Source organism: Xiphophorus hellerii, chromosome 18 (assembly GCF_003331165.1).
Source record: "Xiphophorus hellerii strain 12219 chromosome 18, Xiphophorus_hellerii-4.1, whole genome shotgun sequence".
Taxonomy (NCBI): domain Eukaryota; kingdom Metazoa; phylum Chordata; class Actinopteri; order Cyprinodontiformes; family Poeciliidae; genus Xiphophorus; species Xiphophorus hellerii.
Window position 1 is genome coordinate 32,129,081 of NC_045689.1, and position 25,081 is coordinate 32,154,161.

The 25,081-nt window shown below is 43.1% G+C and overlaps 2 protein-coding genes across 3 annotated transcripts; both read left to right on the plus strand.

Moving 5' to 3' along the window:
• The first annotated feature begins 2,280 nt into the window (after nt 1-2,280).
• Nucleotides 2,281-17,729, plus strand: phf12b (PHD finger protein 12b). Of its 2 annotated transcripts, XM_032590804.1 has the most exons (15): nt 2,281-2,982; nt 3,278-3,459; nt 4,694-4,766; nt 5,544-6,000; nt 6,484-6,604; nt 6,696-6,828; nt 6,920-7,084; nt 8,463-8,606; nt 9,353-10,043; nt 11,238-11,339; nt 11,422-11,568; nt 11,649-11,741; nt 12,409-12,491; nt 12,606-12,744; nt 16,545-17,729. In XM_032590804.1, the coding sequence occupies exons 1-15, from the start codon at nt 2,917-2,919 to the stop codon at nt 16,985-16,987; spliced, it is 3,039 nt and encodes a 1,012-aa protein (XP_032446695.1). In that variant the 5' UTR covers nt 2,281-2,916; the 3' UTR covers nt 16,988-17,729. The 2 variants fall into 2 exon arrangements, with proteins under 2 accessions (XP_032446695.1, XP_032446696.1); XM_032590805.1 differs by lacking the exons at nt 2,281-2,982; nt 3,278-3,459 and adding an exon at nt 3,915-4,278.
• A 2,234-nt stretch (nt 17,730-19,963) lies between these two features.
• LOC116737577 (dehydrogenase/reductase SDR family member 13-like) lies at nt 19,964-23,120 on the plus strand. Its single transcript, XM_032590806.1, has 5 exons — nt 19,964-20,140; nt 20,220-20,338; nt 20,526-20,649; nt 21,027-21,353; nt 22,467-23,120. Exons 1-5 carry the CDS (start codon nt 20,014-20,016, stop codon nt 22,724-22,726), a joined length of 957 nt encoding a protein of 318 aa, XP_032446697.1. The 5' UTR covers nt 19,964-20,013; the 3' UTR covers nt 22,727-23,120.
• Nucleotides 23,121-25,081: the final 1,961 nt, after the last annotated feature.

The window sequence follows — 25,081 nt, forward strand, 5'->3', positions numbered from 1 at the left end:
TGGTGGATGGAGCGAGACATGATGTCCCAGATGTGCTCAATCGGATTCAGGTCTGGGGAACGGGCTGGCCAGTCCATAGCTTCAATGCCTTCATCTTGCAGGAACTGCTGACACTCCAGCCACATGAGGTCTAGCATTGTCCTGCATTAGGAGGAACCCAGGGCAAACCACACCAGCATATGGTCTCACAAGGGGTCTGAGGATCTCATCTCGGTACCTAATGGCAGTCAGGCTACCTCTGGTGAGCACATGGAGGGCTGTGCGGCCCTCCAAAGAAATGCCACCCCACACCATTACTGACCCACTGCCAAACCGGTCATGCTGAAGGATGTTGCAGGCAGCAGACCGCTCTCCACGGCGTCTCCAGACTCTGTCACGTCTGTCACATGTGCTCAGTGTGAACCTGCTTTCATCTGTGAAGAGCACAAGGCGCCAGTGGCGAATTTGCCAATCCTGGTGTTCTCTGGCAAATGCCAAGCGTCCTGCACGGTGTTGGGCTGTGAGCACAACCCCCATCTGTGGACGTCGGGCCCTCATACCATCCTCATGGAGTCGGTTTCTAACCGTTTGTGCAGACACATGCACATTTGTGGCCTGCTGGAGGTCATTTTGCAGGGTTCTGGCAGTGCTCCTCCTGTTCCTTCTTGCACAAAGGCGGAGGTAGCGGTCCTGCTGCTGGGTTGTTGCCCTCCTACGGCCTCCTCCACGTCTCCTGGTGTACTGGCCTGTCTCCTGGTAGCACCTCCAGCCTCTGGACACTACGCTGACAGACACAGCAAACCTTCTTGCCACAGCTCGCATTGATGTGCCATCCTGGATGAGCTGCACTACCTGAGCCACTTGTGTGGGTTGTGGAGTCCGTCTCATGCTACCACGAGTGTGAAAGCACCACCAACATTCAAAACTGACCAAAACATCAGCCAGACAGCATAGGTACTGAGAAGTGGTCTGTGGTCCCAACTGCAGAACCACTTTTTTATTGAGTGTGTCTTGCTAATTGCCAATAATTTCCACCTGTTGTCTATTCCATCTGCACAACAGCAGGTGAAATTGATTGTCAATCAGTGTTGCTTCCTAAGTGGACAGTTTGATTTCACAGAAGTTTGATTTACTTGGAGTTATATTGTGTTGTTTAAGTGTTCCCTTTATTTTTTTGAGCAGTGTATATTCTGACAAGGCATCTCACAAAGAAATATATTTATTCACAAAGATGTACATATTTTACAGTCAGAATGATGGACGGAAAACAACAAAGTGTAGCACAAGCGCTGGCTACAAATGTATACATTCCTGTCAAGCTGCTCCTGAACCAGAAATAATGTCAAGAAGTGTATTTGTGTTAAGAAGAAAAAGAACTAGACTGTTACCCAGTGGTCCAAAGTTCTCTTTTTAAGTGAAACTAAAGCTTGTATTTAATTAGAAAATCAAGATTCCAGAGTTTGAAGGAAGGGAGGATAGTCTCAAAATCCATGTTGCTTGATTACTAGGATGAAGTTTCCACAGTCAGTGATGGTTCGGGATGCCATGTCATCAACAAGCCAAAAGAGCCCCAACCAAGAACAGAGTACATACAAATGTACATATCAGAAGCCTGACATTTATGTTAGCAACATTCTTTTTTTTTTTATTGATCTGACATTTTGGGGGGTGGAGGGGGGTCATTATCTGTAAACCATAATCATAAAAAATTATATGAAATAAAGGCTGAAACAGAAACAATGTTTCATAATTTTATTAGGTGTATATGTAAGTGTGTTGCCACCTATCAAGATCAAATTAGTAAAATGTAGTAGCATTCTTAGCATTAAGTATGTTTACTTGAAAAATAATATCAGTTTAGTGGGCGTTTATAATATTTCCTATGCTTAAATACAAATTAAATGGATTATTTGTCTTGTACAGCTGTGGAAATGATTACATTTCTGTTCTATATGAATAGAAAAGTAATGATCCAGTTTAAAAATAGACAGAGGAGTCTGTGATACCTTTAAAGTGAACAAAAGGAAAACACTTCAACCGAAGATCTGTCATTCCTAGCATGCAGTACACGGTAATGTCTGAAGTACGCAGTGGCCTAAAAAAATAGATGTTTAAATACTAATACCGCCACTTAACTTCTTTAAAAACAACAATTTCAACAGAACAGCGCCAACAAATTGCGTCTTTTCAAAAGGAAAATACTGAAAACACGATAAGTCTTGTAAACGCAGAGCCACTGCATGCTTTAGTATCCTTCCAAACTATCGGTAGCCTTTCATAGCGCATGCGCGGCCGGCAGTTCGCGGTTGCGCCAACTGGAAGAGGATGTTGCTAGCAGCCAGTGTAGATGCACAGCCTTTTCACAACAATAACATTCACTAAAAATTTGCATCTCCACATCCACGAACTGAGGATTCCGCTTTGAGAACACAGCCGGATTCGCTCTTTGGATCACAACCTTAGCACGTCCACATATTTATAGTTCTGTCTTCTTTTGACAATGGGACTGGATGGGTTTGCAGCTTTACTGGACTGTTTTTTGGCAGAAGCAGAAACAAGAATCTTGGCTTGCCAGCTAGGCCGCAGATGGATTTTGTCGCCATGAGCAAGAGTCGACTGGCGATAAAATATTGGATGTATTCTCTATGCGTTTATATTGTCGCCGCTGCTACGGAGCCGATGCGTTTGTAGCACGATTATTTTCAATTTTCGCAGTTTTTTGTTAAAGGCAACAACAGAAGCTAGCAAGCCCGCTAGCTTCTCAACCTTGACTGGCTGCCGTCTTGTTTCACTAGTTAGCTCCGTTGGCTAGCTAGCGATCACTGGGCCACCAAAGCAGTTGGATTTAAACTTTTTGTTGAGGATCTACGTTCACTGTCTGGTACCACACTGGTACCGGTACCGCAGATTTCGTGTGCGAGGTCTGCCTCTGGCTGAATGTGGGACAAAATGGAGACCCCGACAATTGTGTACGATCTGGATACCTCTGGAGGCTTGATGGAGGTGAGGTTGCTAAGCTAGAAGGCCTCAGTAGAGTTACTTCTATGCATACGCTCGGGTTTCCCTCCTGTAACTCTGTTCTGGTTATCCTAACATTTGAAACTCGACTATTCTGTTGTCAAGCCTCTTGATCTCCCAGTAAAGTCAGCTCTCTGGTTTGGGAATGGAGGCCAGAAGCTGAGTGTGGCTGTGGCGCTTCATGAACCGTGTCTGAGGATACTCAGCTGCATGCCTTCCACCCGTTTGTGTGTGCAGCAGTCGTGGCTTTCATTAACACCGACTTGGGTTGTTTTTGCAGCAAATCCAAACTCTGTTGGCGCCTCCGAAGTCCGAGGATGTGGAGAAGAGGAGTCGGAAGCTGGTAAGAGACGTTCGGAGGAGCGGCAGGGCCACCAACCACGACACCTGCGACAGCTGCCGGGAGGGGGGCGACCTGCTGTGCTGCGACCACTGTCCGGCTGCATTTCACTTACAGTGCTGGTAAGATCCAGTGGAGGTCAGCTGTACCGGAAGGTGCTGTTGGCCTCACCTCTGGTTTTTGTGAGGGGTTTAAAATAAACTAAGCAATTTTATCTTTGTGACCACATTGCCAATTTTTTTTTTTTGGGGGGGAAGCGATTAAATATTGATTTCAATATCACCTTGCAGAAGGTATCAACGCTTTGTTTCTGGCATAGATTTGATGAATAGAACAAGTTCAGAGTTTCCGCTGATGTATCTTCTTTCGTGTTGCTTACTGCCATCTTTCCCTCTTGTCGCAGGCAGGGCTCAAACACAACAAGCAGATCTTGTTAAATATAAATAAGTGTGTTTAATAGGCATGCAGGGATGATACCAGAACACTGTAGGTGCTTCTTCCGTCCGATAGGGGGTGGAATTGGGTTCCTTGCTGCTAGCAGTGTAGGCAATGTTGCTAAAAATGGTGTTCTCCATTCCTCTGTTTACAATATGGCGACCTCCCTGCTTTTTTTCTGGTCAAGCGCCATCTTAGTAATCAGCGTTAAAGTTCGACATGAAGGGTGAAGAGGCAGTAAATAGACTAATACACATTCTCAGATCCAGGGACGGCTTGTTCTGATCCGTCCACCGCATGTGTCTCCGTGTCACCCGGTTTTCCGCTCAGGGCGGTTTTCTGCTTGCATGTTTAGAGCTGAGCCTCGATGTCAGAGCATCTCAGGAATCCGTTTATTGATCTGTTGACGGCTTGTGATATGGATGGCCGTGTGTAACCTACAGATGGCTAAAATATCTGCAGTTTGCAACTGGAAGCGGGCATTGCTGGGTGCTTCATTATGCGCGGTTTGTATTGTAATTCAGTTTTTTGTCCATTAGGTGGAGACAGAGAAGCTACTTTTATAGAGTTATATAAGGCATTGAAACCGATTTAGAGGCATTTTCTTCATTTAGCCGCCGCTGAGAATTTATTTTACGGTAATAGATATAGAAATATAAACACAGTTACAAAACAACTAAATACACACCATAAAACACACACCAATTAAACAACAATTGAAAACAATGTTATGCCCAAATCCTTAAGTATTGCTTATATTGTATTGTAATTAAAAAAAAGAAGAAGCTAAGCTATACAATGAAAGAATTAGCTTAGTAAAATTCAGAAACATATAAATAAACCTCTTTAAATGACAGTTATTAATCCTTAAACTTAGCAGACAAGCATCGAATGGCTGACATATTTTTTTTCTTACCCTAGCAACCCACCGCTTAGTGAAGAAATGCTTCCTCCTGGAGAATGGATGTGTCATCGCTGTAACATGAGAAAAAAGGTGAGTGATAAGATGTTGGGTTAGTTGTGTTAACTGACTATCATTTCTAGTTTCTTTTGCACACCTTGGATACTTTGTATTGCAGATGCACAATGGATTGAATCATATTTATTGAATTATATTTGTCCCAATTGCAAAATAAAGCTTTGTGTCATTTGGGTTGGAGTGGAGTCTGTAAAGTAAAACAATGTGGGTTCATTTGGGGTTTAATACTACGCAAAACCAGTATTTAATGGTCATGGTTCGGTGTGTTTTCAGTTTGCTTCAATTTTAAGAAACAAGTGTAATCTGTAGAACTGACTGGATGGATTCTAGGACAATAACCTCTTATATAGTTCATCTTATTAAGACATTCAGTAATGTTTTAATAAGACTGTCCACAAGTTTGCAGTTACATCCCTGGGATTAATCATAATCATATCTTATTAGCAAGTTTCAGCAACTGTATTGTTACGTTTTCTTAATTTTCTGCAGCAGTACAATGTACAATGTGTGGCTTGATAACTTGTTCATATGACATGCTTCACGTATAAATAGCCATCAGGAACACATAATGCTGTGTCCCTTTTTAAAAAGCTAAGGAGGTGGTTTAGATAATCTGCACTGGTTAAGAACCATTGTAGTCATTGTAATTAGAAAGTCAAACATCTACATGGAAAAATGTTGTCTAATTGAACTGGTTTGTGAAAATGCGTAATGTCTCCAACCTGAAAGCAGCTGAAAGTTTTCTCCTGCTGGACCTTTAACTCTCTCTTGGTTTCTTCTTGTTGCTGCCAGAAGCGTGAGCAGAAGTCTGAGCAGACTAATGGCTTCCCAGACCGGTCCTCAACCAAGCGTTCCACTTCTCCTACGGGCGAGCTAGAGGTGGGCCCCGGCCCGCTGAGGCTCGATGGCCTTCCGCCAGGGGCAGGCGCTGCGGGGCCCGGTCTGCGTGTGGCTCAGGTCCGCCTCCTGGACCGTAGGACCAGCAGCAGACCCAGCAGCCGTCCTGGGACCCCGACATCCAACACGTCCTCCACCCCGACCCCATCAGAGGAGCAGAACGATGGAGAGGAGGAGGCAGCCGACCCTGAGGACGACGTGCAGGCGGTCGAACCCGACGATGCGGCGCTGTCTGTGCCGGCACCTCGTCTTCTCAAGAGGCCCTTCCAGCTGCTCATTGCAGCAGCCATGGAGAGGAACCCCACACAGTTCCAGCTGCCCAGTGAGCTGACCTGCACCACGGCGCTGCCAGGTCAGTCCGTCACAGAGAGGGACTGAGAGGGACGCAGTATTGCCCTGTTACTTCCTTGGTCTGGTATTGGTCTGGCCCCAGTCTATGTCTTATCCCTGTCTGGCACTAGTCTGGTCCAGGTTGGGCCTCAGTCTGGTCCCTCATCTAGTATTAGTCTGGCCTCGGTCTGGCACCAGTCCCGGTCTAATCCTCGCGTGGCCTTGGTTTTGTCCCAATCTTGGTCCGTCCCAGTCTTGTATCTGATGAGGTCCAGAGTCAGGGAGCTGGTTGCAGGCTTCCTGCTGCAGACCTATCATGGACTGTTAGCTGAATGTTTGTGGCTCCTGCATTTCCATGTCCTCTAATAAAACCTGAAGCTCCAAAATTTACCAACTCAGCTGTGCTGTGAACAAAGAGCCGAGCTGACAGCAGCTCTGTGGTCTAACTTCCAACTATGTTAGCTTGCCAGCCTTCTCAGCTGTTTTGTGTCTTTTGGTTGTTCAGGCAGCAGTAAACGAAGGAGAAAAGAGGAGCTGCTGGGTAAACCATTCAGGAGGCCTCAGCACGAACTGGACCCCAACGGCTTGGTCCCTCTGCCCGTCAAAGTCTGCTTTTCATGCAACAGGTGAGGCACCAGCGTTCACTGATGGGTCCTGCTGCCTAACCAGGCTGGTATCCACGCTGTGTCCTGATGGACCCGGGTTCTCTCTCCACAGGAGTTGCAGGTTGGCCCCGCTGATCCAATGTGATTACTGTCCACTTCTTTTCCACATGGACTGCCTGGACCCTCCACTGACAGCTCTGCCTGCTGGCAAGTGGATGTGTCCCAACCACGTTGAGCATCTCGTGGTAGGAGAGAGCGTTCAGAGTTGACCGTTTGAGCTCCATTCAGCCGGTTTGCGGCCAGCTTCAGCTCATCTCATGTCGTGTTTTAACCCAGCTCAACCAGAGGAGCCTCAGCCTGTCCAGCCGCTGCCAGCTCTTTGACCAGTTCCAGGACAGGATCTCCCAGCATGCCGTCCGGTTGAACTTCCTCCGTAGAGTCCATCGGCAGAATGCTCCCAACCGCCGGACTTCTTACCAGCAGAACAAGAAAACCATTAAGGTACGCTCACTGCAGAGAGGAAGTCTTTCACTAGCCACATGTTGGATTTTACCTTAGTGTACAATTTATGCTTCTATTACCATGATAACGATTAGTTTGAAAACTACGTTCTGTGAAAGAGTGTAGATATCCAGGGCTCTGCTCTCTTATGGTTCAGATTTTATTTAATAGAGAAAAGCTTTTGTGAACAACTTGGAGCTCCTGAGTCCCTTTACATATGGAATCCCTCAAAGCTCCATACTTGGACCCCTTCTTTTTTTACTTCCTTTAAAATCTGTTCTTCACACACATGATGTGAACCTTCACTTTTATGCTGATGATTGTCAGATCTGTTTCATTAAGACAAGTTGAACAATACAAGAGTGCATTTCAGAAGTCGGAGCATGGATGTTTTTGAACTGTTTACTTTCTAATAAGAAAAAAACCATCGATTTACCAGTCGATCTACGTTCCCACCCTCATCTATGGTCATGAGCTTTGGGTCATGATCGAAAGAACGAGATCACGGATACAAGTGGCCGAAATGGTAAAAAACCGAGGTACTGTTTAAACCCAGTGACGGTTCTGAAGTCCAACCATATCTGGGTTCTTTAATGGACCCAGTCACTCAGACTGCAGCCAACATGGCTGTTAGACTGGAGAATGATTTTAAACTCACCACACAGATCAGTTCAGTAATCAAGTCCAGCTTTTAGATATAAAGCCATTTCTCTCACTTTGATGCGTTCATTACTTCTCAGATTATTGCGATGCATTTTACGTTTCTGCCTCGGCTTCAGTTGCTCCAGAATGCTGCTGCTCCCCTTTTCAACTGGTACGAGAAAACGAGAACGCATCACTCCTGTGATAAAATCACTGCATTGGCTCCCAGTCCGTTTTCAGATTAACTTTAAACTTCTTTTATTTGCTTTATTAATGTTTTCACGATCTTGTCCCAGAGTTACTGTTTGACTTTGCAGTTGCACGTCCCATCATGCTCTCTCGGGTCAGCAGATCAGTTCTTGCTGGTTGTCCTAAAGTGGACCAGGAGGGTCAGAGGTCATGGAGCGTTTTCAGCTGCTGCTCCCAAACAGGCCGATTCACTTCAATGTTTTAAAATCATTTCTTAAATCTTCTTTTTGTTTTCTTTGCTTTTGGACTAAGCTTGAGGTGCTTTAATGTCTTTATTTTTATGTCTGTTTTATTTCTTTTAGTGTACAGTATTTTGGTAAAAATTTTATTTTATTCTTGTAAATGTTTGATTACTAAAATTGTATTGATGATCAGTAAGGTGACCTGCTTTAAAACGAGGAACACGGGGAGACCCTGTTGAGGGGATAAGTTGTGTTCAGCTGGCAGGAGCCAGGCCGGTCCTCTGACAGACGTTGTTGTTACCCAGGTGCCAGATGCAATCAAGTCTCAGTACCAGAATCCCCCCCCTATGCTGCTTCCTGCTGGGGTGCATCAGGTGGAGTTGGTTTGTAGCGGACTCCCCCACCATCAGCCCGCAAAGCACCTGACCACAGAGCTGGAGCAGGAGGAGGTGGGTCCCACAGCCGCCGTCTTTCACTGTCCACTCAGTCCTCCAGGAATCACCTGTGTAAAATAACTGACGGCCTGTTCATTACTGCTGGAATGTGTGGAGTTACACATCACGAGGTCTGCTGTGGAAAGTCAGTAACAGAAGTCAACTGCAAGAACTAAAGATTTGGTGGACAGTGTCTGAGAAAATAGTTAGAGGTTGTCATGAATATAAGGTGAGCATTTAGAAAGAGGAAAAGAGTTGATTCCATTCCCAAAACCCTGACAGAGTCTGCAAAAGATGGATCAATTCCTGTGACTGACCTCATTGCTTTTTTTTTTGCTATTTCATTTCTCCACTATTTATTCAACAAGAGTATCAATAAACAGCAATAAATTTGAAAATACGATGAAATGCAGTTACTGCATGCAGTTTAGTGATGCAAGTCGTCACATTTCTTTGTGTTTAATGGCTGACAGTGGGATCTTTACTGGGACATTTCCCCAGCCGTCACATACTCTGTTAGTATTTAGTCATAAGATTTAGTCTCAGTTTAACTTAAATTCATTCAGTCTTAAATGTGGAACATTTTTTGCCAAAACAACTGAATGGCTGATTAAAAAAAAAAAAAAAAAACGAAATAAAACTGCTTATTGAATTGTGACGACTAATGGAAGATAATGTTAATGAGTAAGCCGACACAGAAGAGAATCAGTTACTGTTTGGTTTGCTGAAAACATTTGAACTGTTTGTGCTGCTTCCCACAGTGGCTGCAGGACATCATTGCTCTGCAGTGCAGCATCATGAGACACCTGTCCATCAGCCAGAAGGTCCGCTCGGCCACGCCCACCGACCTCCCGCCAGAGTGCGAGAGGAAGAGAACATGTGTTACATCAGAGGAGAGGAAAAGTCAGGCGGCAGAAGGAAGAACTTCCCCTGAGCCGCGCTCTAAGCCCTGCGGCGTGCCTGAGCCCCCCCAGGAAGCCCATATAGCCAGGGACGCCTCAGCAGAGCTGGGGGAGTGTAAGTGCAGCATGGCACCCTGCCCCAAATGTAGGAAACCCAACGGACCCCTGGCAGAGCTCCACCCTCCCAAAGCCAACGGACCCCTAGACTGTAACAGTGCCTCGGACCCCTGCAGGCCGCCGGACCCGCAGCACAGATTAAAGACTCACACAACCTCATCGTCGGACTCGGCCGTCCCTTCAGGGCTAATGAACCACATAGGAACGGAAACGGTTAAAAAGGATCCAGAGAGCACAACTGAAGCCTGTGCTCAGAACAACTGGCCCCCGGTTTGGCCCCAGAGCAGCCAGCAGAACCATCGGAGCCAGATGGAGCTCCAGGAGTTGTGTTTGAGTAGTGATGAGAAGCCTCCCTTCCCCCTCCCAGGCGCACCGCCTAAAGGCAGCTATAAGCAGACCTCCAGCAAGCAGGGGCCCGACTCAGCGATTCCAGGTAGCCCCGGTCCCCAGCTAGCCACAGAACGTCATGGACCGAAGGCCCCCACATACTCAGGCGTACTTCACTGCTTCATATCAGAGAAAAACCACAGCTAGGCACCCAGCTGGCTCATTGAACCTGCTGGTATCCATGACGATTGAAGGAAATGAAGGAATTTGTCATTAGAGATGCAGAGAGGCAGTCAGTATTCTCCACTATGAAGTCTCAACCGTTCAGGCTCTCTTTGTGGAATCTCACAGGTCACACACAGTACGCCTCAGTATGTGGGAGCCTTTACACTATAATGATAATGTCAAATAATTTTGACATTATTTTCAATGTCAAAATTTTGTCTGACTCATATTCTCCAAGGTGATCTACTCAGTTATTGCAGAACTTTGCAGACTTTAGTTCATCAGTGGCTCATAATTTATTGCTATGGCACCAAAGAACGTGTAAGGAAGTTTTGACATCAGATCAGTAGTTTTTGTAGACAGCTGACCATTTTTCTCCTTCCATCAGTGATGGTGTCATCAGCAGTTGATCAGCGATGGGTTTAAAACAGTTAAACCCAGCGCTTGATCTCATTGCTACTTGTGTTGTTCTGCATGTGTGTAACTTCTTGCTGCTTCTTTGTAAGTTCTTTCAAACCAAACTCTGAGGTTAAACTAAGATATTGTCCTCAGCCTGTCATTCAAGATGACGTATTTGTAGATCCGCTCTGATCCACAGAGGCTTGAACATCGACTGTTAGTGGGATGTGTCCGCGCAGAACCAATTTGATTGGGATCCCAGTTGATAGCTGGGATCGGTTTGAGTTAGTCTGGAGTAATCCCGATCAATATCAGTCAGTTCTTTGTGCTGATATGGTAACTGTTTCTATCAGCAGCTGCCTGATGGACTGACCGCTCCGTCTGCCACAGAAGACACTAGCTGGCTAGCTATATGAAATTAGCTGTCTAGCTAGCTGATATTATCTGGTTAGCTAGCTGACATTAGTGGGCTGATGTTAGCTGGTTGGCTAGCTGACATTAGTGGGCTGACGTTAGCTGGTTGGCTAGCTGACGTTAGCTGGTTAGTCAGCTGACAAGGCTGTTGTCAGACAGCAGTAGGGAGGTATTGGCTGCAGAATGGCAGGTAGCATGGAGTGAAAGTGAGCAGATAAAGCTGCCCACTCTGACCAATCAGCTGCTGTGTTCTGTCCTCCAGATGTAAAGGCTGGTCCCGGCCTGATGGACTGCCTCCTGCCCAGTGCCCTGTCCTCCATCAACACCCTTTCCTCTTGCAGAAACAGTGCCAGGGACGTTGGAGGTAAGTTACTCAGGTGACTGTAGCTCATGGTGGTTGCTATGGTGATGTAGGCAGTGCTCTGATTGGCTTTGTGTGTGTGCAGGCATCGAGCTGGACAAGTTGGATGAAGAAACAATCCGGTTCCTGGCTTACCAAAGGATCCAGCAGCTCTTCCCTCCCAAAGCCCTCGGCAGTCCGCCGCTCCTCGCCCCGGGCGTTTCCTCAGACCTCCCTCCACCGCACCATGACAGTAAGAGCGACCAGGTCTCCGCTGCTTTCCGCTTTACTGGGCGGAGGTGGGCGGCTAAAGCTCTGCTGCTGTCTTTGCAGGTCAGAAGGTGCAGGCTCGGGCTGTTTTCTGTCCCCTGGCAGGACGAGGACAGACGGTCAGCATGTGCTACAGGACGCTCTACATCGGATCTGGTAAGAGCTGCATGCTGCTTCAGCTGCTGCTGGTTTGGCTTCTTCATGTAGGAAGACTTGGATCAGGTCTGACCTGGTCCGGTAGCGAGCGGCTCACTGCCGCAGTAGAGTCGCTCCCTCCAGGAAGCAAACATGTTTTATCACAACTATTGCAAATTCACTCAGCAATTTTCGTCAGTCATTGCAACTTTTCAGTAAATCTGACCAGTCACTGCTATATTGTGCATACACTTCATGTAAAGTTGAATGACCAATACGGAATTCTTGTTTTGCACTTTGACCCCTACTCAGGACATGATTGGATTCATATTAATGGTGCTGTTTCATGAAGAAAATGTTATTTACACTGTAAATATGAGCTGTTTTGTCTCTTTTGTCTTTCAAAAAAAGACAAATTTTTTTTATCTTTTTTGAAATTGTGCAGCAATAGATCATTTGATGGGTAAAAATAAATCTTAATGTGCTACTTTGACCGCAACACTTTGCAGTCGAAGCCTACTTCAGCAGTGATTTTAGGCCGCAGTAATCACAAAAAAATGTCGCAGCATTGTGGAGAGACTGTAGAGTTGATGGTAAATTTGAAATGAGTGAAATGCATCCGAAACTTTTGGAAGCGTGAACTGCAGGCGGTGCTGCACAGTGATGTGACTGCGCTGTTTCCCACCAGGTGCTGACATGGACGTGTGCCTTACCAACTACGGTCATTGCAGCTACATATCGGGGAAACACGCCTGCATCTTCTACGACGAGGTACGGCTGTCGCACGCAGCTCCATGTGCTGCTTCCTGTCCTGCAGCTCCTTCATCAATCTGCTCCTTCTTATGTGTGTGTGTGTGTCTGTGTATGTGTTTGTGTGTTCTACAGAACACCAAACACTATGAGCTCCTGAACTACAGCGAACACGGCACCACAGTGGACAACGTCCTGTACTCCTGTGACTTCTCTGAGAAGGCGTTGCCGGCGGCGCCCAGCAGCCTGGTGGCCCGGGTCCAGGGACTCATCCGTAAGCTCAGCACAACTCCACACATTAGACAAAAACACCGTAAAACAGGCTTTACACTTTCATTGCTTTTAACAGATCAGTCATGATCAATAAAATGTGACTTTTTTGGAAAAAGAAAAAAAAAATCCAAAAAACCCTTTAATGTCAAAGTGAAAGCTGATTTCTACCGCATGACAACACTACAATAAAAACACAGACACAATGATGTCAGAGGAACCCAACCCACCAATCCACCAGATCTGGAAGCACAACTAGTTCTTCCAGATCTGGTGGCGCCCTCTACAGGGCAACTCCAAGTACTGCCTGGGAAGTCCAGATGTTGTCTGCAGCATATTGGCAAACCTCTGGAAGAGGAGTGTTCCCGTTCAGCTGGAATCATCTCCATCTAACTGGATCGGGGGAACTCTGCTGCCTTACTGCTGTCGGACCTGACAGCCTTCTTGTCACCATGGCAACAGGGCTTCATATCCAGATCTGATCTTTGTTCTCTACACAGTCAGCTTGGTTTCACAAAGTCGCAGTGAAGTGGGAGCACCACGTCAGTGAAACATGCTAAACTTCATTATTTATTTCTAAACGACGACCTGAGGAAGGTGAGGAAACGCTCATCTGTCCGCACACAGGATCTGCGATCATGGGGGAAGTGTGTGTTTTCTGTCTGGGATCATAGAGCTGGACTATGAATCAATAATGTAGACAGACACAAGATCAATATCAATAGAAAATACATCTGATAGAATATTCACTGAACTCTGATCCCGAACCGCACAGCATTGTGGGAGATGGAGGTAGGCCTGTCACGATAACAAATTTTGCTGAGGGATTAATTGTCTCAAAAATTATTGCAATAAACAATAATATTGTTTGAAGACCATTTTAAACTGATGTAATGGTAATGACATAATAATCCAAGCAATATCCTGCCAAAATTAGATGCATTTTATTTTCAAAAGAACACTTAACACTAGAACTGGTAAACAAAATAAACAAAACAACCAAAAACAAAACTACAATTGACTCTCAGTCTCAACTTTCATTAACAAAGAATGCACTTGAATAAAAACTAAACAACATAAAATCAAAGTGGAAATAAAAACTACATTCAACCAAAAGGGTGCAGATTATGAAGTCTGATTGTTGCCCTTCAATAATCATTAGATTTAGCTCATATCCAACTACCTGATGCAATAGTTCACTCCTACCTCAAGCCCAGTTCACAGTACAAGACCAACTAAGATTGTCGCTTACGATAATCGTCACCGATCATCCTGTAGTGTGTTACGACCGATCGGGTCCAGTCGGTAGAACTTCGTGGCCGCTCCGATCTAAATCAGGCATATTCAACATGTTCCATTGTTGATCACTGCAGCGTGTGGGGTTGTCTCCCAACTGGGAGCGAAAATGCAGCCTGTTGAATGTGACAGGCAGCCAGTCAGAAAGCATAGAGGGGAATCCCAAAGAGCTGACATGGCACAACCCAAAGTCCAGCGGACATTGGAGATGATATGTGGAAACAACATTAATGTTTATTCAACATTTTGCGCAAAGAATATAGAAATGACAAGGGGAGGAGTTGGAGCGAAATTGCTACCGCAGTTGATAAACCCGGTAACTTTTCAGCTGTTCATTGTTAACTTGACATAAATAGGTTATAATGATAAGGTTATTCATTCAGTCAGGACTTTACACTGACACTAGCTACTAGCAGGTAGATTCCAGTAAAACATTGATTAATGCCTGGTTTTAAAATTAGTTAACTTTGCCTTGTAGCCATTACTATGTGCCCATATTGTTCTCAATGTAATTTTAAACATTAAAACGGTAAATACGAATTAACTGATGAAGCTTAAACACACAAATGGTAAAGACAAAAAAAACCCAGAATAACTCGCCTCCACATCATAGTTCAGCAAATAAAGCTCCGTCCTCCATTCTTTTATCCAACGCCCTTTCTATTTGTTACATCTTTTATCGCTTAAAATAAGCTCACAAACTATCGCTATTGCTTCTATGTCATCAGCTGTGTTTGTTTACACTAAATTCACATGTGACGTAGTGACTTTTACGGGGTTTTCTGTCTGAAATGTGAATGTCGGTGAGAGAAATCGGTTTGTGTGTGGTGTGTTGCTCTTGCCGTGTGGCTGGACACACATCACGGTGGAACCCAATCGAACCCGTTACACCTGCGGTTTTTTTGTCTGCTAGTTTGTGATCTCTTGGGTTTTGAAAATGGGTGATGATCAGCCGACAATTCTAAAATTGTGTAGTGTGAACTGGGCGATAAGGTAATGAGGAAGGGAAGGGTCAGTGGAGAGCACCATAGTTGAGCCTTTTTTCATCCAGTGTCATCAGAAGAAAGAGAAAAAGGCCGGAAGAAACGATAAAGTCGATAAACTAAAATTAGGTTAATAACTTTCATTTATCGTGTGATTAATTGATTTACTGTTCATTGCGACAGGCCTAGATTTAGGCAGAGGAAAGACTTTTGCTGCTCAACCTCTTATAGCAAGGTGATCATCACCTAACTCACTCCTGGGTTCCCATAGCAACAACCTGGTGAGTAGAAGCAGTTTCATGTTTTTCCAGCGTGCCTCAAAACAACTTAAAATAAAAATATAACGGCGTGGAGTGGAAACTGAATAAGAGGAACGATCATGTCACCAGACTGACACATTTCAGATGTCATAAACACAAAACTAATCAAGAATTAACGATATTAATATGAGACGCTTATATACTGATGCATTTTTCAGCCATATTGTCCAGACCTACTTGATTGTTCAGTTCTCTTTGCTTCACCTTTCCTAACCGAGCAGCTTCAGAACTGAAGCAGTGTTCTGCTGCTCTGACCCGGGCCAGCTGAGTGGGCCACAGAACAGCCAGGCTTACAAGCAACGGAACATCGCCACTTTAAACTTTTGCCACGTTTTGCATTAAATACACAAATTCTACAGTAGTCCTTGTTTTTCTTTGTCAAACCCATCGTTTTGGTCTGGATCTGGATTGACTTGTGCTGCCTGGACCAGAGTTCAGACAGGCTGGGGTTTGTTTTCATCTTACTTGTTGCCTTTTTTTTTTTTTTTTTTAATCCTTTATTTAATCAGGTAAACCCCGTTGAGATCTATATCTCATTTTCAAGAGGGACCACGGCAAAAAATTTGCAATACAAAAATCTTACTTGTTGCCTGAAGTTCCCTCTTTAGAAAACACTCTTTTTCAGATTAAATTTGATCTATTTATCCCCCAAACAATCCAATATATGTTCTGCATATTCAGTAACATGAAGCTTTTTCTTTCCAGTGAAACGGGAACAGTCAGGATGTTTGAGTCCAGATCCAGTTCATTCCTCTTTAGCACTTTGGAACTCAGATGGCAAAAAGTTACAAACTGTATTTATGATCGTTCTAATATGTGGATTAATCATTGGTAGTAAACATCTGCTGGAAAAGTAGGACATTAGACAACTGATGAAGGTAAAATGGATATTTATTACATTTTATTAAAGGGTTTTTGCAGTTTGGAAAAAATCTTTTCCAACGACAAGTCGATATTCCACATTTATTTTCTTTGGTTGGAATAAAAATGCTTCTAAAACCTCAATGTAGTAAAAGAAGTGAAACTGAAACGGTTCAGATTTTCTGCTCTGCTGCTTTTTTTTTTTTTCAGCAGAACAACAGAAGAAGAAACCTGTTGACTGGTTTTTAACGTAGAACATGCGTAGTGTTTCTGCTCTGCTGGTCACCATGACGACGCGTTCCTGCAGCCTGTCAGACCTGCTGTGTGTCATGTGATGTGTGCAGGTCGCAGCAAGAAGAGGGAGGAGGACAGGGTCGTGAGTGTGATGCCGGTGGGCGGCGTGATGAGCAGCCAGCCGCAGGGTGGCGCGGCGGTGGCGGCGGCGTGCAGCTGCAAGGTGAGCGGCTCCAGCCTGATCGGCGGCAGCGGCGCCGGCTGGGAGGGCACCGCCCTGCTCCACCACGGCAGCTACATCAAGCTGGGCTGCCTGCAGTTCGTCTTCAGCATCACTGAGTTTGCTGACGAGGAGCCGCCCGCGGCGCCCCCTGCTGGCTGCACCACCACCAGCAGCAGCAGCCAGAGCTCTGCTCCTGCCTCCACCTCCACACCCCCACGCCCCCCACCCAGCACCGCTATGGCGAGCAGCCCCTCCAGCCAGGACGAGGCGGACACAGAGCTGGCCCCCCCACACCAAGTGCCCGTGCTGCGCTACAACAATGTCCCATAGCCCCCCCACAGCCCCGCCCCCCGCCTGCTTTTATTTGCACCTTCTGTGTCACTATAAGGAGAAAGCTACCCAGCAGGATGGTCAACAGGGAATACTTTATTTTTTTCCATTTCAAATTGTTTATATTTGCATGAACTTGAAGTATTAATGACAATCTCTTCTGTTTGAGAATGACTGACAGTAACCTTGTTTTCACTTCAGACCGTTAGGACTTTGAGCAAAGATTATTTACTTGAGCTCATTTCTTTCCCACAGTATAAATTAGTTATGTATGATGTAACCTTACTGTGTCGGTCAGAACCATTTAGCAGTGACCTTTTTTTTTCTTCTTTTTTTTTCTCCTAGTATTGAATTCCATGCATTGTAATTTCTTTTGCTGCTTTTGCACCACAGGTAGCTATAAATGTATGTAATCATACAGGCTTACACACTATATGTAAACATACTGTAAATGTAAATAATTCAGTGTTTCTCAGCTGGAGGAACTTTGGATTTCATGTAGATTTACCATTTTTTGGTTTTTAACTGTACAGTTCATGCAATTTGTGATACTGTGTAGAGTACCTGCAGTTTGTGATAAAACTTGTTCTAATCGTGTACCTCTGCTGTAGTCCATCTGTTTATACCATAATGTTTTAGTGCTCATTTTAACATCATGTGTTGCTCTGTATATAGGCACTCTTTGTCTGTACCTGCTTGTCTGTTAAAACCTGTAAATACAGAAAGATTTTTTAATAACAAACTTTGTTCGAGTGTGATAGCTTATTGTTTTAGAGTTAGTTCACACCTTCCTGGAGATTGGTTGTTCATTTCAGAAATGGCAGCAACAACAAGGCTGCAAAAAGAAACACTAACTGGGTGTTGGGGATGTAGAGCTAAAACTAAGGTAGCCACACCTGCTAGTAGCTACCCAGCAGCAACTGAGAGCGCTAAAGCTAACTCGCTGCTGTTCACATTATTAGCTTTTTAATAACAAATCTCATATGCAGACAGAAACCGTCAAAGGATACGGAAATATCTGCTAAACACCTTAGACTTAAACTGCATATGAACAAGACTATATAAAGGTTAAAAAACGTTTTCAGTTCCAATGCAACTCTAAATGTATCGTGAATTTTTTATAGAACTTATGACAGACAAGTGTTATAAAAAAAAATTATAGCTTTCAAAGTGTTTTTACACATAGGGCATCACCTCGCAAATGTCTCAAGGCACTTTGGAAAAGAAATGTGTTTTATACATAAATATTTCAACAATTCCATCTAATTATTCACAGTATGTTTAATTATAATTAGCTTCAAAGTCAAAATTTCCGATTCTATCCTAGTTGCAATAATGCAGTCAATGTTAAGTTATTTTATGGTTAAAAAAATTGTAAAAAGCATTCTAAGGAAAACTGGCGTTGTCAGACTGTAGGTCTTTGAGAAGAGCTGACCGTTCATGTTAAAGAATAAGTTTTAATGGCAGCGGTTGGCCCTTTATCGGAACGAGTTTCTCCTTCACTAATGGCTGTTGTTCCCCACAACCACTACTTTATACGGATGTTCACAAATGATTTTGTCGTGACTGAATAATTAACTGGAAGAAGAGTGCTGCTCTCTTCTTGTGGTGTGATGACAAGAATAACTGATATAACTGCTACAAGTATTGCCTCTGTGTTCTCTGTTTCATAATGAGGCTTTGTGGTACCACCAGGTCTTACAGCTCAGAGAGTTTGGGTTAAACATTTTGGGACTTGTATCCTGGGTTTGCTGAACTGCGGATGAAGAACAGCCTCCTCTGAGTTCCCTAGCCCATCATGCTCTTTGTGATTCCTCTGATCAAACTGGTTCTGTTTTAGACGCCAGGCAGCTGGTGGTGTCACACTGAACAAGAGCCCGGTTCCTGTATTGGTCTCACCTTTGGACTCACACCTGAGTAATTCTAATTAGTTGAATTTTGTTCATTTGTGTCCCTTTGTAAAAAACACAGTTTAATTTTGTAATTTACGTCTTAGAGTGTTAAGATGTAACAATATTAGGTTGTTGACTTTGCACTTGTTTCAGTTTTACAAAAGCAATAAGATTTTAACCACTGATAAAAAGTCAAATATCTGCTTGTAAAATATGCAGATTATGTTTAGTTTTCTTTCCATGTACAAGAGTCCTTAATGTGACAGTAAAAGTCCTAACCTGAAGTGTTGTCAGTATGAGCTGGAATTGTAACATTTATTGGCTCTTTGACCATTGATCATAGAATATGACTTTTTGATTATTGCTAACACAGAAACCATCAGTTTGGTTGCATTTAAAGAAAAGTTTAAAATTTGAATTAGTTTCCATCAACTTCATTGCTCTTTGCTAATTTGATTGCTAAAATAGCTCACCCATCAAGTTAAGAACAATAAATCCATTTATCTGTCTTTCTATTGACTGTTTTATTCATTTTAAAAATACATAATGCATGTTTGACACTACACTGAATGATGTGAGATTCTCTTTGAAATGATTCTATATCAGATTTCTACAGTTTTATATATATATATATATATATATATATATATATATATATATATATATATATATATATATATATATATATAAAATTCTGCTGTGAATATCTGGAACCAATAGAGATTTTCTGTTGCCAGGAGAAATATCTGAACTGTTGATGGTAAACCGGAGGAATCCAATTCCATATGGATGAAATGTCATCCAAACAAGGATGAAAGGAATTACGTACAAAATCTTTGAAGCTTAACTTCCTTTGGCCAACCATAAACCTCCCATGACATTATGTTTAAAAAAAAAATAAGATGATAAGTCACATTTGTTACTCCATTACTATATTTTGAGTCATCATGGATCACCTGGGTCTTCTGAGAATTTTCATGATCTTTTCTTTCTGTGGGTGGTGCAGTGTGATGATGATGATGATGAGGCTTGGAGTCCCGCCCACTCAGATCATGGGTGCTGCCTGACTGGAATGACACAGAATGTTAAAACGGAAAATAGCTGAGAGTGCTGTGAGGCTCAGAGGCAGGAACCATGTCTGTTGTGCTCCTGGTTGTCGGTGTCGTTATAGGAGTTGCCTACATTTACCGTCACATTGTGGTGAAGGGCAAGAGATGCACGAGCAAAGCAAAGCTACATGGGAAAACTGTGATTGTCACTGGTAATTCAACTTTTTTCTTTTCCACTGCTCTTCTCTCCTGCCTTACTTTTTGCCTGACACTGCTGTTTCTCATCTGCAGGCAGCAACACTGGCATAGGGAAGACAACGGCCATAGACCTGGCTCGGAGAGGAGCCCGAGTGATTCTGGCCTGCCGCTGTAAGCAGAGAGGAGAAGCTGCTATGGAGGAGATCAGAAGGGTGAGGAGTTCATAGTCATCAGTTTCTTTCTTGTGAAGGAACAGTGGAAGGATGTGGTACCAACAAATAAATAGAGATGTTTATATTTGTAATAAATGGAGACATTTTGTGGAAAATCAACCTGTCTCTACTAGCTGTTAGTCTGGATCAGGCTGACTGACTGCTCTCTGGTTCTTGCCTGTTGCAGGAGAGTGGAAGTAGCCAGGTGGTGTTCATGCAGCTGGATCTGGGAAGTCTCAAGTCTATTCGCAGTTTTGCCGAGTCTTTTCTGAAGTCTGAACCTAGATTGGACATTCTAATCAATAACGCAGGTAGGACTGCTCAACTACATACCACGCATATATCATCCATGACATCAAGACTGATTATTCTTAGGCTTGTTTTAGGTAAATTCCATTGCTTTAAACATTTGTTCCAAGAAAGCACTTCCCATCTGCTATGTTTGCTTGTTTTTTTTCTCCATTGTCAAAATGATAAGAACCTAAGATAGCAGATATGTAGACATCTATTTCACAATCATCTTAGCCTACAGGATTCCATGCTGGACCTACAAAGTCAAGGTAACCCTGACTGTTTCATTCATCTGAATGGTGGAAAATGTATAACCTCTGAGAAAGGTCAGATGAGGTAAACTCTTTTTTAACTCAACATCATTACTGATGAATACTCTCATTGTATTTGGCTCCAGGTATTTGCCTGCAGGGTCAGACAGAAGATGGATTTGGATTAATGTTTGGTGTCAACCATCTGGGTCATTTCTTGCTGACCAACCTGTTGTTGGACCGTCTGAAGGAGTGCGCACCCAGCAGGATAATCAATGTGTCGTCCATGGCACACAACTTTGGAAAAATAGATTTCGACTGCCTGAACAGTCACAAAGCTCTGGGCTTGGGGACATCCTTCATACGTCTTCTCCAGATCTACTGCGACAGCAAGCTGTGCAACGCTCTCTTCAACCATGAGCTAGCCAAGAGGCTGCGAGGAACTCAGGTCACCTGCTACACTCTCCACCCAGGTCAGTAACGGTTTATGTTTGGACAGAGTGAAGCCCAGTGGATGTCGTTCAGATGAATCAAGAAGTAATCTGTAGAGAAGAGAGCAGCGGCATCGCCAAGCTGAGCTGAGCTACTGCTGTAACAAAGACCACAGAGTTTTAAAGTGAAACTGTTAAGAATACTGGAGCTAACTTTGATCTGTTTTGGTTACTTTCAAGTAACTGACCCAAACTCCTTCATACATCAGAGTTTTTGTCTAAGTTACTAAAATGCATGTTCATATAAAGACAGGCTCAGATATGCATGACTCAGTTAATCATGCTATTTGTATTTTGTGTTAGGCTCAAATATGAGTTATTGAGTTTGGTTGTCAAACCATTTTTAGTGTTATGTTGGTCATCTCAGTGGTCTGATCACTCATTCATTCATCTTTATGGAGGGATTATGACTCAAATGCCTCAACAGTGTTGGTTCAGTTTGTAGGTAGTTTCAGTTCTTTGCACCAGTTCATTTGAGTTCATCTCTAGACTTTGTACCACATTTTTCAGTCAAAATGTTCTAAATGCAAAATGGCATCCTGCCTGCATGAGCAAATTTGAACCAAGCACGATTTAACAAATCAAATGGCTTTTGAACTGTGCATGTTAGCCAATCAGCTCCCGTCTGTTCCTGTTGGACAGATTTTCAAAATATACAACTTTATTTATAAAGCACTTTAGAACAACACTGTTGAGCTGTTCACCAAAAACAGCTAAAAACATCAACATGCTTCTCTCTGATCCACCAGAGGATCTTCCAGTCTCCATTTGACCTGACAAATATGTTAATCAGCAAAATGTGATGCAGATAATAAGACGTCTACTTCACAATAAGATGTTTACTTCACAGACATCTTATTATCTAGAAGCAAAACAAATGTTGCTCGCGTTCAGTTAAACAGCCAAGATGAGGAGTGAAACAGATGAAGAACTTTCTGACACATACACATTTATACATTTGCTTATTGAAATATTTTAGAACAACTGAGAGTTCAGGGAGGGACACACTCATCTGCTGTATTTGTGTAACAGGTTACCAGCAGGCATGACAAGCATCATTCATCGTTTCACCTTATCTACTTTGTGTTGTTGCAGGAGCCATCAGCTCAGAGCTTGGTAGGAACACTGGCTTGTTCCTACAAATCGTCCTCAAACCCATCACCACCTTCTTCTTCAAGAACACCATCCAGGGATGCCAGACCACCCTCCACTGTGCCCTGCAGGAGGGCATCGAGCCCCTCAGTGGACGCTACTTCTCCAACTGCACCGTTAGAGATCTGTTTGCTAAAGCCAGGGATGATGCTGCTGCAAAGAAGCTGTGGGAGATCAGTGAGAGACTGTGTGGTCTTGTCTAAGGCAGAAGGAGAAGCCTCCGTTTAAACCGCGACAAGGACTTGTGTTTTCTGCTAGCTGGTAGTAGGTGTAACTTGATGGCCTCGCTTGATTTAACTGACTGAAAACTGTGGCTAAAACTAATCAAGTGATGGAAGCTGAAATGATGGCAAGTATTACAATGCATGACCAAATGTATAGTAATGGAAGTCTGAAGAGTCTTTCTGAGCCACCTGAATGCAACAGTTTTCACTAGAGCTCAGATGTGTTTCGGATGTGAACCCGTTGATTAAACTTTCTTCTTCTGTAACTCGGTTAGATGTGTAATGTGTACAGATACCAACCAGATAACGTTTCCTCATACCCAGAAGTCTAACCTGTTTGTGTTCACATTTTAAATATATTGCATCTGTTTTAGTAATGACTAATGAATTAGTACTGAAGATTTTCTTATTAGTAAGTTCAAAATGTTTTTAAAGAAGGAAAAAAAACACAAAACAATAACCAGTGGAAATAACCAGTTGGGAGATTTCTCTTGAGTGGTTTCTGGTTTCGCAGGTTTGGTGGGGTAACAGGATGGGTGGGGTGACAGGATCCAACTGTCAGCTTCTTACCTGGATGACGTAAGAGAAAATACCTTAGTAGACATTTCAAATGACATAAATAGCCCCTGATTATTTAAGATCCTGTTTTATCAATAATAACAGAGATTACTTAAATCTTCAATCTGCTTTAACGGACATCGTAAGAAACGGCTTAGGTGCTAATCCCTAACTTTCCAGAATTGCAGAGTATTATTATCTTATATTTAAATAAAATATAGGAGACATATACCAAGACAAGCCACTGTGTGGATTTAGCAGTCAGATAGTGAAGAACGTCTAACTGGAAAAGTACAGCAGTGATGCTGTGTGGAAATATTTAACCCTAACTGAAGCTCCTCATTCCTCAGACAGTGGAACCACATTACTGTTTGACTCTCTCACATGGGAGGACAACACACAAGGGTTCACACTGGGATGTGCTAGCTTAATGTTCAGATGGCTCACACATAATGGAAATGATAGCATTACGGGCAAAAGAACAAAATTGTACTTTGTTTTTGTGTGAAACTCTATCAGGAATGACGAGTTCAGATAGAGCTGAGGTCGGCTCACACACCTCGTCTTCCACTAACAGACCAGTGGAACCTGAAGGTTTGGTTATGACTAAGCTGCTATTCCCAGTAGGAATGTGTTTGTAAGCCCATAAAACAGATGATGCTGCATTAAGGGCCATAAACTTCACTTAAAAACAGCTAAAACCAGTGCTGTACAATGTTTAGTGTGAGCGGCAATCAGTTTTCCACGGTGGCAGTGGAACTATAGGAGGGGACTTTTCACAAAGTATCTATTGTTTTGTAAAGACAGGTTTAAAAGCAAATCTAGAATAAACCCTTCCCCCTCACCATGGTCCCTCCCAGTTTTTTAAATGTTTAGTCATGCCAGTATCAGTCAGTGAAACCTTTATTCAAATGCCTACTTGGACATCATTTGTTTAATTACATTGTAGACTAATAACACTGGGCCCTTGTTAAACAGCTTCATTTAAATTATCACAGCTTTCTGGTGAGGTTTGACCCACAGGAACCAGTCAAGGTCTGAGATGAAATATATGTCAGTACCAACTTCGGGGCTGGAATGACATCAAATCAAGTTCAGAAAATCTAAACTAGAAAAAAGAAAAATATTTTCAAAGAACATTTCAAACAATCTGACCTTTGCGAAAAATGTCAATATTTTTTGTCACTCATTTCAGAAAGTGCAACTTATACAAAGAGTGAATATTTTAAGCCTTTATTTGTGGTCATTTTGATGGTCATGGCCTGCAGCTATTGAAACCCTGTCAAGAAAACCTGAGCTCATCCCACTTCCCCATGCTGGAGATTTAAGATTAACAGTAACAATAAATAACGTTATCTTTAAAATGAATCACACAAGTGACGTCTAGGCCCAACAGTAGACTTAAACTTCAATAAAATAAATCTGGTCGTGTGTGTGTTGCTTTTGTCTCCTGCAGACTTTGCTTTAAGTCTACTTCTTTTTTCTATCTAATCATAAGAAATCATAGTCAGACAGAGAAAGAGTCATGAAACAGAAAGAGCAGGTTTCCTGGAAAAAGAGGAAGTAAGTTTCCAGCCTGAAGATGTATAAGAATAGTTGAGACTATTCCTTATTTCAAAGTATGAAAGTTTTAAAGAATGAAATCTAAACATTTTGAGTAATTGAATAAGATTCAAAGTAAAATATTTATATTAATATTGGTTTGCTTATAATAATACTTACACTTACACTTACATTTGTGAGTATAATCCATGAATAATCATGGATTATTCTTGG